Source organism: Amblyomma mixtum, chromosome 1 (assembly GCF_055824585.1).
Source record: "Amblyomma mixtum isolate Tamu chromosome 1, ASM5582458v1, whole genome shotgun sequence".
NCBI lineage: Eukaryota > Metazoa > Arthropoda > Arachnida > Ixodida > Ixodidae > Amblyomma > Amblyomma mixtum.
In genome coordinates this window covers 23,083,407-23,098,476 of record NC_143012.1, presented here as the reverse complement: position 1 = coordinate 23,098,476, position 15,070 = coordinate 23,083,407, and the positions used below count along the sequence as shown (strand labels likewise).

The window sequence follows — 15,070 nt, the reverse complement described above, 5'->3', positions numbered from 1 at the left end:
GTTTTATCTCGGCTGACTGCGCACCCAAGTTACGTCATGCGAATGCATACCCTATGCCGCCTTAGTTTTCCTATCTCCTTCCCCGTTACTCTCCGTTTACCACTGCAAAACAAAGAATGAAATTGTGATCTGCATAACAGTCGAACGTGCTCTTTCTTCGGCATTTTTTTTAACTTTTGCCGTCGAATAAGTGCGCAATTGGTACGTACATGAAAGCCTCTGCAAGCGAAAGAAAAAACGCGATAACAAACTGGCGGAATGACGCGTCAGGAAGTGCAGGTGTTGAAGCATCTGGAAGGGCGTACCGAATAGAAGACTGAGAGCAAGCCCCAGCACAACCGTCAGCATAGTGGCAATGAGGCAGCACCAATAGGCAGAGAGCAGGTACAGAGGGAACACTTGGGAGCTGCGCATAGTGGATAATAGGACCCGCGTCAGAAACGGAACCATACTTTTGTCTCTATCATGAATACACATGCAGTTTCTTAGTACCGAACAGTTAAAAGAATTTATGTTCCTTTTCAAAAGCTTACAAAACATGTGCACATATTCATCATTTATTTATTATTTGTTAAGTGCTTGCATCGCCTTGATGCAATTACAGCATACAGAGTAAGGTACGGACATTTGAATGTGGAAATCAACCTCGTAAAACGATGCAGAGAATGCACATAGAGGCGTTTCTAAATTAAGCTCTCATCGCGTGAAAAAATACAGTGTTCGATGCACTTGAAAGAATTTCAGGCTAGAGATCATTCCACTGGCGGATTAACTGAACAAAAAAGTTGTAAGGGTTTAACGTAGTTAACCCGTAGTTAACCCGAGTAGGCTTTCGAAAAGATTTGTTTAGCCTTTCTGGCTCATAGTTTTACTTTGCTGGGACGTTGGGATGTCTGGATACGATAACAGACTCAGTTTGAGCTCTGATCGAGGTTAAGCTGATTTGATCTTTTCGCGCCGCAGATAGAAGTTGAGGAAGACGACAATGTGCAATGCACGGAGTGAGAGTGTGTCAATTTCAGTCACCTATCTCACAGTATTTCTTTACCTTATTTCAATTACACATCTGAATTTCTTTCATTTATTTCCTAAATTCAATTATTATCATTATTATTATTCTTTTTAATCCATCATTATTTTCTTGTTTAACATTCTGAGCACCTATCAGTCGCCGCCTGTGACTTGGCCAATCCCCCGCAGTGGGTACATGCCATTATTTAGAGGACAACAACAACAACAACAACAACAACAACAACAACAACAACAACAACAACAACAACAACAACAACAACAACAACAACGACAACAACAGTTAACACGAAGCCTGATCGACAGCGGTGATAGCATAATGCTTCGCGCAGTGGTCAGCGAACCTGGACTGCTCACGCCGCGGCGGGTTGGAAGCCCATTCGTGGCAATATTTATTTCTGCACCCTATAGGTCAGGGACGTCAAAGGGTTCTTGGCTGGGTTTGATCCCGCGAAGTAGTGCTTTTGCACTAAGGCAAATGTAGAAAATTGCCGCTCCTAAACGGAGGCTTCTTGAATTCGAAGCCGTGTTATCTTCTCTATGATATGGATGTGGCTAGTGTCGTACACTGTTAGCGATCTATACCGGTTTGACGATGATAGATGATCCATAATTATTGGTTACAAAACGAACTGGCTTTTTTTTTAAGTTATTTCAGGATACTAGTAAGTTACTGTGCGAGCTGGTCCAATAAATTTGAGCATATTCAAGTATTGATTGCACATATGTAAAGTACAAATGGCGCTCCAGGTTGCTCAGAAAGGGCTTTTGATAGCATCGTAGAAAACCGAGCAGAGGTGCTGCTTTATTTGCAATAATAGGCTTTTCTGGTCCAACGCAAGTTCGAGGCCAAGAAATACACCTGAATATTTAGTCCCGATGGCTTTACCTAGAGCAACATGTTTATAATAGATTCAGTATAGATGGATAAGGTATTGTTTAAAAGGCATATGTAAGGCCTTTTCAGCATTCAGTGCCATTCCCCAACGTGTGCATCCAGCGCTACACAGTATAAGTGAGATTCCAAGGATACACAGTCCCTGTTTATCATTGGCGACCCTTTAATAACACAATCTTCCGCAAACATGCCCAACGATGAATTGATACCATATGTGTTGCCATTAATGTAAAGTAAAAGCACAAGAAGACCCAGACGGGAGCCCTGTAGCGCGCCAGAAGACTTGGCAAAAGATTGAATAAATGATACACGATCGGCTGGCGCAAGTTTGAACATGTCTTATTTTTGCAACAACCCCTTCTGGGCAAAAGGAGACACCAACTTTCTTTAAAGTTCCTCAAATCAGCTTTCCCGCAGCAAGAGTGGACAGTAATTGACACAAACACTGAAGACTGGCAATCATCACTGCGTCAACGTACAGACATGGACGCCTTAGCCTATTAATGATTTAACAAAAGTTTCTGCTTAATAACAGCGGGCGGCCCAACAGACTTGAAGTGCGACCATTTGCGCAGCGCCTCTGACAGTCATGACGGGGCGACTAAAAATGCAAACTTGCGTACATGATATTTCTTACTGAGAGAGCTGTTCAGGCGGTGTCGCAAAGTGCAGCGTTGCATTCCCAGAACACCTGTCAGTGCTGTATATCATCCGTGGCGGCTCTATGCGGGCTGCGAATCGACCGGCTGTTTGCCACGTCTGGATGAGAAATACTCCCAGCGCGGCCGTAGCTGTGCCCTGAACGACAAAATGCAAGCGTCCGGTTCATGATCTGCAGCGGCTAACATGTGAGCTAGCTGGCTTGAAGCGTCTACTTAGGCCAAATTCACGGAGCTCTATATACGTAATGACGTAATGCTTATGCTGACTGAATGTTATCGGTATTTGAATAAGTGGTATAATTACTGCTAATACGCTCAGAATGTAACGTTAATAAAGAATGCGATGTCCTCCTCGTTCTGTTTACGTTGAAAAAAAAACCTGATAAGTCATATTCGAATTAGGCTTTCCTTTTGGAGTTTGTAGCATAATAATTTAGAATAGAAACACATGTCGTAGTCTGCCTCTCTGTGACACTCAAAGTCGGAAGTGAATAGGCTTGGGCATGCCCTGTCGGTTGTCTGGTCCTCGTCTTATGGTGATTACACGCTACGTTTTAGGTGCAACCTAAAGTCGAGTGGAGACATTACAAACCAACGAAAAATAACGCAGATTTAGTCAAAGCACTGTACGTTGTTGTTGCTTCGAAACTTCAAAGCCGAATCGCTGTCAGCCACTTGTGAAATCTCATTTGACCTCTTATAACTTCCCTCCACTGGCGTCAGACGGCTCGCCCGAACACTTACCTTGGTGTTGGCCCATGGGAACAAGAAGGCGAGTACAACGATGCCAGCAAATGGGCCAGATGCTGCGGCGTTCATTGTGATGAAAAACTGTGGTGTTGGTGAGAGGGTGAAAATAAAGAGAGAAAGGTAAATGCTCAGTTAACGGCTTTGGCTGCGGAGACTATCTTAGAGAAAACTATTGGTTCGTGAGCGTAGTCAGTAAGTCGAGGAATGTTCCATCAAAAGCGTTTTGTAAGTCTCAAAGCCGCTAGAACGATAAAAAGGTAGCTTTTTACAACGTAATACAACAAGAGAGGAGCGACATACATGCTTTGCTGTGCGTGTATGTTACTTCTTCCCGCTTGTCTTTCGCATTATTTGCGTTGCTTTCCGGTGGAAACGAGGTCAATACTGTGTTTCTTCTTTTGGGCAGCATAACTTCATTTTTCGCTATTAATATCTCTGAGCCTTCACTTCAACATCAACAATAAAGGACCCAGCAACACATTACGCAGCATTGTTCGAAATGATGAAGAAATGTGGTAGATGAGAAAAAAGCTCGACAAAGGCACATAATGCAAATAAAACCTCACGGCGTCATTGAGACTTAAGGATGTAGGTCTCGGAGTCACTTTGAACAAGACAGCTTAGAAGCGCTTCAGAAGTAGTTGGAACTTGCTTATCACGATGATTTTCTCGCAAAACCAAGCACACATTCACCACAAACAACCAGGGACAGGTGCTGTCTTGAAGGGAGTCCGGTACACTCACTAACGTTGGTGAGCTTCCTTCCCCACTGAATACTGTTTGTGATAGCAGCCTTGCGGAAAAACTATACCCAGTTTGTCGTGGTATTGCCTGGCAGGCGACGACTTCGCATGAAGTGTTACTCTGACTTCCGTGCGCTGAAATTAACTGGTACTTACCCTTGCAGCGGATCCAATATACGGAACCAATAGGCCTATGACAGTCATCACTGTTCCACTGGCCGCCGCTGTGGGAACACCTCAATAAATCCTGCTGCACAACGACATCAAAATGTAACCAAAGCACCAATGTTGGCTCTCTCAGAGATGTTGCGTTGTTGTGTGCGCATGCGCGAAAATAGCGCGTTGTCTTTTTTATAAGTCAGGAGTACTTCCTTGAGATGTACCGCCCTCCGCACAGTGCTCGAGCACGTGTCTTGGATTGACATTAGCGGGTTGGAGCTTTGACCGCTGTGTTTGAGTCCATGCTTCGCGATGTGTTTGGGGTGGCTGACGATAACGGGGGCCCTGTAGTCACCCTATCGTGGTCTCCGACCCAAGGGTCAACACTCAGTGGCGCTAATGTCAATTCAAGCCATGCACTTAAGCATTCTGGTTAAGCTTGCGGGTGGCGATTCTGACGGCATCAAGTGGAACGTGAAACAATCAACTGAAAAGTGGGCATACAAGCACCCGAATGTCAGGTGCTGGAGAAAAATTGGAAGCGGTGTCCATTAATTAACCTTTCTACACAGCTGTCTTCGCGGCATCGAAATAAAAAAATCAAATGCTCGTATTGTCTCCTCTAGTCGAAATCTTTCTTTCTACTGTTTCCATCTGAATGTTTTGTTCGCGTTTGATTTTACTCTCATTGTACATTCAATTAGAAAGCAGATAATCAATATGATAAATTTCATGTCTACTTAAATAGATTTTTGTCACGAATAACCAACGATTCTTTGTATAGGAAAAGTGAAAATAACGCAAGACCACAGAAAGCGAACGACTAAAGGACATAAAAGTGCGAACTCACCCAGTCCGGCCATTATTATTGAAGCCTTCGCTTCTGGTACGTGAATGTTTGGAGAAACTACGTCCACAAATAAGACGGCCGCATGGGAGTTAACCACCGACGACACTGTGCTGCAGTGGACGAAGTGAAGGAACCAAATAGAAGTTCATAGAATTAAGTGATGCCAAACAATGAACATTGATCGACTTGACCAGAGTGTCCTTGGTTCACGAGGAACAAACGCGAACAGGAGTGGCTCATCAAGAAAGGTAAAAAATGCGCAGACTGTTGATAGAAACACTGAGATCTAAAGGTACGCCCACTTGTATTTTTTTTGTGATGCGGAGGGATAGCTTTATTTATGCCCAAGCACGAGTGGTAAAGAACAAAATGTCAAATACATTTCAAGCAAGCACAAAAACAGTAAAACATTGTTCACACACAAATCTATCAATAAAACATCTCACTGCAATAGGTACATTTTTAGGGCGTCTTCAAATTTACTGGCACCAAAAATCTGTTTCGGGTGCTAATTCTGATCATCAGAAGTACATAGAATCAGTCTCAACTTTAGAGCGGTTTAATGAAAATTTCCTGCCTAGAAAAATGCTTTTAAAATACAGATGTGCGTGTTTTAATGTCTTATTATTCCAACGAATTCATGTTCATCTTGTGTGCCAAAATGTTACGGAAGTACAGTTTGTTGTACAACATCTTGAAGTACTAGTTATGATACACGCATCAATGTGGAAGCTCGGTCAAGTTGCACAACATTCTAAAGAAAGGTAAACCAGCGCTAAACACGGGACGAAGGAAGATTGGTTGGTTGGTTGGCCTCAAGTAAAATGGCACATACCCACTACGGGGGAGTGGCCAAGACACAGGCGGTGAACTGTTAGAAATATTAGCAGTTTTAGAGGAAAAGGAGTAGTAATAGGGTATAGGCTGACAGGAAGAACCAGCGCGTTGTTGCGTCGTTTTCTTCTTTCATACCGTGTTTGGCGCTGGTTTACTTTTCCTTATAATACGCGCATGCTTCGAGCTCTGTGCAGACCACTGAGGAAAATGGTTTAAAATTTATATTTTTCTTGAAAAGCTAAGCTGCCCCACGTATGCAACTTAAGCAGGCAGCACGTCAGCTGAAAGGCAGGCATCAGTGCAACTCATTGGCTTTTCTGGAGCCCAACGCCACCTTCAGAAGTTTTGGTGACAAGCAGCAACGTAGGCTGATGCCAATTATAGGAATGATCTAATGGTATTCCCCTCCAAAGCTCTGACCACTATCATTCACTGATGAATCACCGTAGCAGTATTCACCATCAAGGTTTAACCGCTGATTCTTTATCCAGCTTCGCTACTTGGCTGCTTAGTTAAGAATAACGACTGTTAATAGCAAACCCAAACTTATGAGTTCCTGCCAATGCAGCATTTAAATTTGACGCATATATCGGCCAAAACAGGCAGAAAAGAAAGCAATGCCCGAACTAAAAACTGGAAACGTCCATGCCTTGACTTCATCTGCTCTGTCTTTATATTTGGTTTTATAGCTGAAAAGAACTGCAGATATTTATTTTTATTGTAGCATAAAACACTGATGCTGAAAGTTTTCTGCGCAGCTGCCTGTCTAAGCTCAGCTTTAGCGAAACGACCCCTACCTAAGAGCGAATGCGAGTTCAGTAAAACTTGTTTCACCTTATGGACGCACTGACAATTCCAGCCAAGAATAAGCCTCGAATGCCGTCAATGCCCTTGGTGGCATTCTTCACGTAGAACGGAACTATCTGAAAATAAGAAGACTTTATGCGCACGTTCTTCTTTGAAATTGTGGTCAGTTCAGCGTGACTTTTTGTCATGAAGCTATGAAGTAATACATCCATACAGAGGTTGGAGACTGAAACGATTAGCATTATAGCAATTTAAAGAAATTTACGAAGAAACTTCGCGTAAAGCGTAATTGTAATTTAGAGATTATAAATACTTCAAACGCAGCTAAATTAACTACAGGAACGCAAAAAGAATGCTTTCGGACAGAGGAAGGATATGTTAAGCATAAAAATTATTATGCCGTTTTTCTATAAGGCGTTGTAATGCTTGCATCGAGGAACCACGAAGGAAAGAAAATCCCGGTTTAAAACAAATCGCTGCAGCCGGTTGGTTGCTTGGCTGAGTAATACAAAATACACAGTACCTGATCATAGCGAGGAACGGAGCCAGAAAGAACAGGGTCGCAGTCTTTGAACCAGTAGATAAGAGCAAATGCGACCAGCCCGTGAAGAATGTAGAAAAATGAGAGCAGGCCTAAGCCCGCAAATGCTATCCTAAAGGAAAGAGAAAAGAAATAGTGAAACAAAGAAAGGCAGAAACCATGGTGAAAACAAAAGAGGCTGAGGGTAAGAAAATTACAACTCTATAAACCAATTCTATTCAGGCGCTGCGTACATAGTTAGGCACAATGTATGTACATAGTTAGATTCAATGTACGAAAACCTGCAGGGAAATGCGCTAAAAGCTGAAAAGTGCTGCATATAGCCATCTCAAGCCATGCGAAATGAGTGAAACAAATTGTTTTTAGTAAGCGCATCTCTGCTCTTTACCGTAGCTCTGGCAAGGCTGCGGTGACTGTGCTTGTATTGCAAGCATGGCTGCTTTGAAATGTCTAAAATATACCGATTTGTTCGCATTTCAATTTACGACTGGTGTAAGTAAAAGGAGACATAATTGAAACCTTGAAAACGCTTTTGACAGGGCTGTGCGGTGGCCCTGAGATCTTGCACGGTCCCAACTCGCTTGCTTAATAAAGTTTTCCATCCATCCATCCCCATGTGGATTACAGAGCCAGAAGAAAATTGGTTAAATAATCATCTGGGAAGGTGCGCATTTATACTCTACGGTCTTTGCATGCTGAGTCTAGAAGTTAAAAACTTTCCTTCCTTTAATAATAATTACAGCCTTAAGGAGCTATACTATATGAAATTACCCAGTAGCCTCTGAAACCAGCAATAACGTGGAGAACTACTACAACCTTAGTTCTAATGCTGTTGTTGCTAAAATATTGCTCTCTTAGTAGTAATATATTTCTCTACGTTCCCGTAGCTATCAGTGACTGTTGGCTTCTTTAGTATGCTATACACTTACAAACCTTTCGAATCCTCTTTTCTTGCCTGCTAGACTATGTCACCTTGCAATTTCAACTGAAACATTACTGCGATGGCACCAGTCCCTAATAAAAATAGTCTATAGACTTTCATATATCTCTTGTAGATATATATTACCATAGACATGTCTACTGAAAGGGTGTAGCCATAAATGTATAGATTGGTTATAGACTGTCAATAGAATTTCTATTATCAATAGACTAGAAAATAGTTTTTGTGTATAGGAAGTGGGCTGACTTTAGAGACAAAACTCTATATGGAGAGTACATAGACTGACTAAAGAAAAGTGGCTTGCGACTTAGAAGTGGAATCCTCATATGACTCTATTAAGTGGCTTGCGATTTGCAAGTGGAATTCGCATAAGATTTTGTAATAGAGGAAAAATTCAAGAAAATGGCGCACCATGGCTGGCATCTTGTTCCCGAAGCTTTATTTAGTCATGATGATCATGATGAATGAAGATATTTTCGAGTTATTTTTGCACTTTAATTTTTATTTTCAATGCGTGATTCCCGCGGCTCATTCTCTCTATTTGCTTAATAAAGGTTTGCTCTCTCTCTCTCTCTCTCTCGCCTTCGACTTTGCGTTTAACACGACGCACAAGATACAACGTTTGAGGCGCTCTCTCTCCACGCTGGCCATTTTTAACGCGATAGCGTTCTGTCTCCCGTTATCCACAAAATCCGGCGTCGTTGGCGTCGGCGTCAGCGTTGTGAGCGGAATAAAATTCGCGGTGGCTTAGCTTGGTTAAGCCCGGTAATTGCGAAAGCAATATCCGTAATTACGCCATGGTACAGCTCGTAGTGTAGCTGGTGGTGGTGCTTGTGGTTAGACTTGTGGGGATGCATCGGTTATACAATCCAATCCAATCCAAAGCAATCCAATCCCATCCAATCCATTCCAATGCAATCCAATCCAATCCAATTCAATCCAATACAATGTAATCTACTCTAATCTAATGTAATCTAATCTAATCCAATCCAACCCAATCCAGTCCAGTCCAATCCAATCTAATTTAATCCAATCTAATCCAATCTAATGCAATCAAGGTCAAATGAAGGTCAATGGTGGTCACCGCCGCGGCACGGCAAAGGCGTGAAAGTGCAAGTAGTATTGCTTTCCCAATAATAGGGCGGCGTAGGGTGGCCGAGGTGGCCACCAGCCGGAGAAGCAAAGTAGGCAGGCCGCATAGGTCACGTGACCTTGCAGCGTCACCACAACCTACCCACAAGATTGTGAGCGAACTGACTAGCGTGGGAGGTGTCGGTTAAATTCATGATTGAACGCGAGAGGTACGTTGCTCGGGAAGAGCAACTTGGGTCGTACAATACCCACCGGTACGTGGCAGCACCTGCCATCGCAGGGCAATGGCATATCTTTTTAACTGCTGAACCATCGCGCAATGAGTGGTGTCTGGACTCTGAAGGTTCTATGAATGTAAAGTTGAGATTGACCAATTCCGCATGTATGGGCAATAACTCATTTACGCGCACGCGTAATACCCTCAAGGCGGAGCTCAAGGGTCCCCTCGAGTTTTTCTTGCATTGCATTCCGAGCAATCGCAACGAGACGCGCATTCCGCACCTGGCCGCGTTCAGGCTGAACGTTTTACTGAAGCATGCTGACACACGGTTCCATATAATATTGACCTTCTAATTGAGGCAGGATTAGTTATCAAAGCATTTTGACAAATGCAGAATTACAGCGGCTCTTATTGCATGTATAAGGTCATGATTCACCCGCACAACAGAGAATAATCGGTACCGTGCTCATAACTAGCGAGTGCTTTGAAGAAGAAAGAATCAGCTAAGAAAAAAGACCTTGCTATTTCAACACGGGAATTTCAAAATACTTTCATTACGCCCAGCTTTTAAGGTTTGTAATATACTGTCAGAAAGAAATATGTGGCGTGTTAGCGTAGGGTTCAGTAACTCACAACCGAGCGTCCGGTAGTGATCTTGCAGCCAGAAATCTTTGCGTTATCATCTGGTCCAGGCCCATCCGCATGAGGTGGAATGGGAATGCTCCAAAAGTTGCCGCCCAGACAGTTTCGTCTTCTGTGATGTCCATATCTGTTCTGCACGTGAAGCAGACACAGAGTTAAGTCAACTAAAAACGGACCAGTGGTTACATCCTGTGGTGCGTTAGCGGCTGTGAAAGAGGATATCTGCTTGGAGACTCGACCCTGTACGCCCCGTGTCCCGTTCAGGATCCGCACGAGAAATTAGAACGCCGTCTTCTATTCCGTTGAATATATCTTTTCCTTCAACCCTCACATGAAGGCTATCACTTTCTCGTTTTTCTGTTGAATGTGAGGGCAAGTTTATGATTTCATTTACCGGATACTGTGCCTTTGTTCTGCAACATCTGCAATAACATCTGTGAATAAAAATTTTAGTGGATCCCAAAAAGCTGTACGTATCTGGCTTTAACGCAAGAAAAAGTCGCGTTATACCTTTTTGTACAGCCCTTCAATAGCAGGCGATTCGTTTTTGACAAACACTAATCATCACTTAGTGTAAGGGTTGGTGCTCGCAGGTCGGAGTTATTTGCACTGAAGTCATAGTAAATATCACCGTATGGATGGGACGGCAGTAGATAAAGGAGGGATGAAGATTCAACATGGGGCGAAAAGTGGATTTTTCAACTAGCGCAACCTACTGCGTCAACACTGGAGCCGATTACCATCTAACTAAAAATATCTGAATAGTTAAGCGAAGTAAAACAAAAAGAAAAAATTATCAGCCTCCGCTTTTGACTGTACGAATGCTTAGAACCTACGAATTTCTTCACGTTAGTTTTGCGGGAAGCGCAGCACAGACACGAATACCTGTTTAGTGAACCTGCAATTTATTTTGATATTGTTTTTTAATTTTCCTATTTCACAAAAATTGTGTCGCGTGTGTGGTCTTACCGAAAGATGTACGACGTGACATTCAGATCGCCCAGGGAACGAAGAGGCACGGTACTGTGTCGAGAATCGTACAGTATTTTCGCCAAGATCACGACCGGAGAGGCAGCCATGATCAGAGCTTGCACGCTGTCAGCCCAAACGACGCTTCGCAGGCCGCCCTAGAAAAGCAGCCGCCTTATTACGTACAGCCTCTGTTAAAATTTAGAGCCCAGAGGTTTGTGCTCCTGCGCCACGCAAAAGGAATCATGTGACATCCACGGGATTTTTAATCTTCGTAGGGGGGTCGGCCACAGTAGTCCCTACCTTCAAGAGATTTCGAATGCTGTAGATGCGTAACGACCTACACGACATGGCCTAGGCGCAAACTCACTGGGCTCAAAACTTCTGACGAAGCCTGTACGTCACAGGACTAATACCACCCCAGAAAGTGCCATCGTTACTCTCCCTGCTGTGCTTTGTCCTTATTGTGGCCTAAATTTTCGTTCATACACTTGCGCCGTACGCGTTAGCTGAGTTAGTGGCTTGGGGAATGCTAGGCGTTAGACCACTGTCAGCTGCCCAGAGATGGCCATGTACGTGCGGGCCTAATCATATAATTATTGCTGCATTGTCAGAAACGAGAACAGTAATGAAGCCGTAGATGGCATTAACAGGGATCGTATTGGAACCATTTCATTTGCATCGACTTTTCTATTAGTTTAATGCGATCTCCCCCTTTAAGGAGAATTTGAACCTGCAAGTATCCACAGGCACTGAAGCATATGCGCTATTGGTAAGAAAAACGTTGTGGTTTAAACTGGCTACAAAACATACGCCCGTAAGTCTTTGGCTAAAAAAAAAAAAGAATAGAGGCAATGAAACAAAGAAAATATTTTCTAGGTGGTGATAACGCATTACGTTAACTGTTCCACTGGCCTAGAGTCCTTGCATGGTTCATATTTTCTGCGCGGCAAGTTGCAGGCAATGAAATACCATTTGCTCGTAGGTTAAAAACAAACGTAAGTATACGTTTATTGTTCGCTTTTCTTCTTAGAATATATATGCCGCTATTTAAATGAGCAACATGGCCGTCGTATAACACGTGTGTTGCTACCTCACGGTCGTCATGACGCCATTCCCACAACCTACGTCATCGGGAGCAGCGACCAATAGCAGATGATCAAGTTAGATAAATACGAAATTAAAGGTTAAGAAATAGGGCTCCTAGTAGGCACTAGCCATAAGGTACGCGCGACCTGTGGAACTGGCGCTCTTGAGAATGCACTATCTGCTGTCGGTCAGGTTGTGCAGATGGTCTCGGCATTTTGCTGACTCATGAGAGGGAAATGGAAATGAGGGAAGGGGAAAGATACAGACGTCTATGTAATTTTTTTTTTCTCAGGAGAGGTGAGAGAGCTTGTAAGCTTTCTTTTCATTCTGTCGGCATGATTGTGTTCACTCCTGACGATGAGATGTAAAAAAAAAAAACTTACCAGGGCTGTGTACATAGTTCCTGCGATGCCGATAAGGATACTTGACGCTTCCAGTGACACTTCAAAGACTGTAAGATGAAATAGGGAAGAAATAACGCACTCATGAAACAGTCATGGTGAAAGAAGTCTGCATTGCAAACGTGTTTTCTTATTGTGCATACATCTGCACTTTAGAAATTTCGAAATGCCTGGTGACTAAGAGAAGCGTTTGCCGAACAAAAGCAAACAAGAAACACTAGGCTTTGCAAAGCCTGCGTAAATTGGCCGCGCAAATTTTTTGGCGAAGTCTAAATACAGAGTAACGCCACGTCGTGAGGAATGGAATAATGGGCAACTCTAGCTTTTAACAGTACCTTTTGCTGGGCTGGTTGGTGGGACATTGTGTTCAGGAAAGTAAAAACAGCGCTAAATTGTACACAAACCACACAGAAAGACGGACAAGACGGGCGCTGACTCCAACTAAGTTTATTGAAAGCCACATGTTGCATATATATAGCGCGAAGAAGGTGAACGCATGCGCACTTCCTACATGGCAAAAACACACACATGGACGATAACTTCTCATAATCGCGTATTTTTTAACAATCTGTGCTCACTTCCTCATTGACAACATTTTGGCATCACTAACTGACGACGGAACTGTCCTAAAGATTTTTAGATATGTTGATGATTTTTTAGTGACTTTAAAGAGACATGACACAGGCCGCTATGAGGAGACTGCCATAAAAATTTTAGAAATGTTCGCAAAACATGGGAAGGGGCTCTCTTTCACATTTTAGCTTCCTGAACAGGACCGCCTCCAGTTTTTGGACCTTAACATTAAGCAGGGGGACGGAAGTGTTTGCTGGCTCTACCTGCTCAGGGCCAAGAAAGATTTTTACCGTATGATTCGGCTCAATCCAAAACTGTTAAGAGGGCTATCGCCACCATTTCTATGGAATCAGCACTTCTCAAGTCGTGCTCTCACATGATGCGGGCGAGCTTCCAGGGCGAGGTGAACAGACTGCGTAAAGCAGGGTTCCCTGACCACGCCTTGGCTGCCGTAACCGAGGCATTCCAGCAGAAAATTAAGGGCAAGCCAAAGGGGCAACGGCGGAAAGAACCTTTCGGTGAAGCCAAGCCAGTGGTGATACCGTATATGCACAAGGTGTCCCACAATTTAAAACGAATTGGCAACAAGTACACCCCGTACTCATGGTCTTCTTCGCCCCCTGCAAATTGGCCAAGATGTGCCCCAAGATTAGCAGCGGTGGTAAAGGAACATCTGGGTGTGGGAAGAAGCACTCAAAGCCCTACGTAAGGTGTGCCACGGGAGTGGTCTACGAGATCCCCCTTACATGTGGCAAGGTGTACGTCGGTCAGACTGGACGCTGCGTCAACGAGCGTGCCGGGGAACATAGAAGGTCGTTAGGGAACGCATCAGATTCGTTCGAAAACCTACCCGCCCATTGCCGCTCTTGCATTGATGAAAATAAAAAGCACTGTGCACCACGACTTGAAGAGATTAAAATTCTAACCAGAAGTAAGGATAGATTAGCTCGCGAACTAGCAGAAGCCTTTTTTATCAAAGAGAGGGGTGGCATGTGCGTGCACCACTTCTATCTCCCTACGAGGAAGTGAGCACAGATTGTTAAAAAATACGCGATTATGAGGAGTTATCGTCCTTGTGTGTGTGTTCTGCCATGTAGGAAATGCGCATGCGTTCACCTTCTTCGGGCTATATATATGCAACATGTGGCTTTCAATAAACTTAGTTGGAGTCAGCGCCCGTCCTGGCCGTTTTTCTGTGTGGTTTGTGTACAATTTAGCGCTGTTTTTACTTTCCTGAACACAAACTCTAGCTTTTATAGGCGAATAGCAGTATTTACTTGAATCTGAGCCGGCCTCGATTCTAAGCTGGTCCCGAAATTTCGCGAAGCCTACGACGAGTAGGAAATTGCGTTCTCAAATGAAGCCGTCAGAAAACAGGTCACCCAGAACGGGAAAGTTGTGTTTATTTGGTCATGAGAAGTGTGATCAGTGACCAAACACCCTCGGTTTGGCATGCCGCGCCTAAATCTGTCTCTACACACTTGTGCAACCGAGAAACAACAAAAATGCAAACCTCAAGCACGCCAAACTTGTACGTCAAGAGCATCACGTCCAAGTGATGGCTCTCGACGGCGTACGTCCGATTGCAGTGGCGTCAATGGACGAGGTCGCATATTCGACTTCGACGAACGCGCCGGGTACCTTGCACCCACCTGCTCCGTACTGCGAAGGATAGTGGCGATGTTCGCTTGCCCCCCTGCTGGAATGTGACTGACTACACCTTGAACGGTACAAATATCTGCCACTACAAAATTCTCTTTGCAGTCGCGGCCGTTCGGAGGAAAGCTAAAGAACCATTTCAGCTTTCCTCGCCGTTCGCACTGGCGCGTGAAGGTGGACAATGACTTTCTTTTTTTCTCCCTTATTCT

General features: G+C 43.8%; 2 protein-coding genes across 4 annotated transcripts in view; one reads left to right on the top strand and one right to left on the bottom strand.

The window, feature by feature from the left end:
- The window catches only part of LOC149365714 (putative RNA-binding protein 46), a 378,374-nt gene that overhangs the window by 121,691 nt on the left and 241,613 nt on the right, over positions 1-15,070 (top strand). The window lies entirely within an intron of this gene.
- The window catches only part of LOC149365721 (sodium/iodide cotransporter-like), a 46,384-nt gene that overhangs the window by 1,457 nt on the left and 29,857 nt on the right, over positions 1-15,070 (bottom strand). The window contains exons 5-14 of the mRNA XM_089576319.1: positions 12,612-12,679; positions 11,140-11,297; positions 10,162-10,302; positions 7,259-7,388; positions 6,763-6,851; positions 5,092-5,201; positions 4,239-4,306; positions 3,334-3,420; positions 2,565-2,725; positions 306-406 (exon numbers count right to left, since the gene is read on the bottom strand). Of these exons, the coding sequence (XP_089432445.1) occupies positions 306-406; positions 2,565-2,725; positions 3,334-3,420; positions 4,239-4,306; positions 5,092-5,201; positions 6,763-6,851; positions 7,259-7,388; positions 10,162-10,302; positions 11,140-11,297; positions 12,612-12,679 (1,113 nt within the window). The remainder of the gene's footprint in view (positions 1-305; positions 407-2,564; positions 2,726-3,333; positions 3,421-4,238; positions 4,307-5,091; positions 5,202-6,762; positions 6,852-7,258; positions 7,389-10,161; positions 10,303-11,139; positions 11,298-12,611; positions 12,680-15,070) is intronic.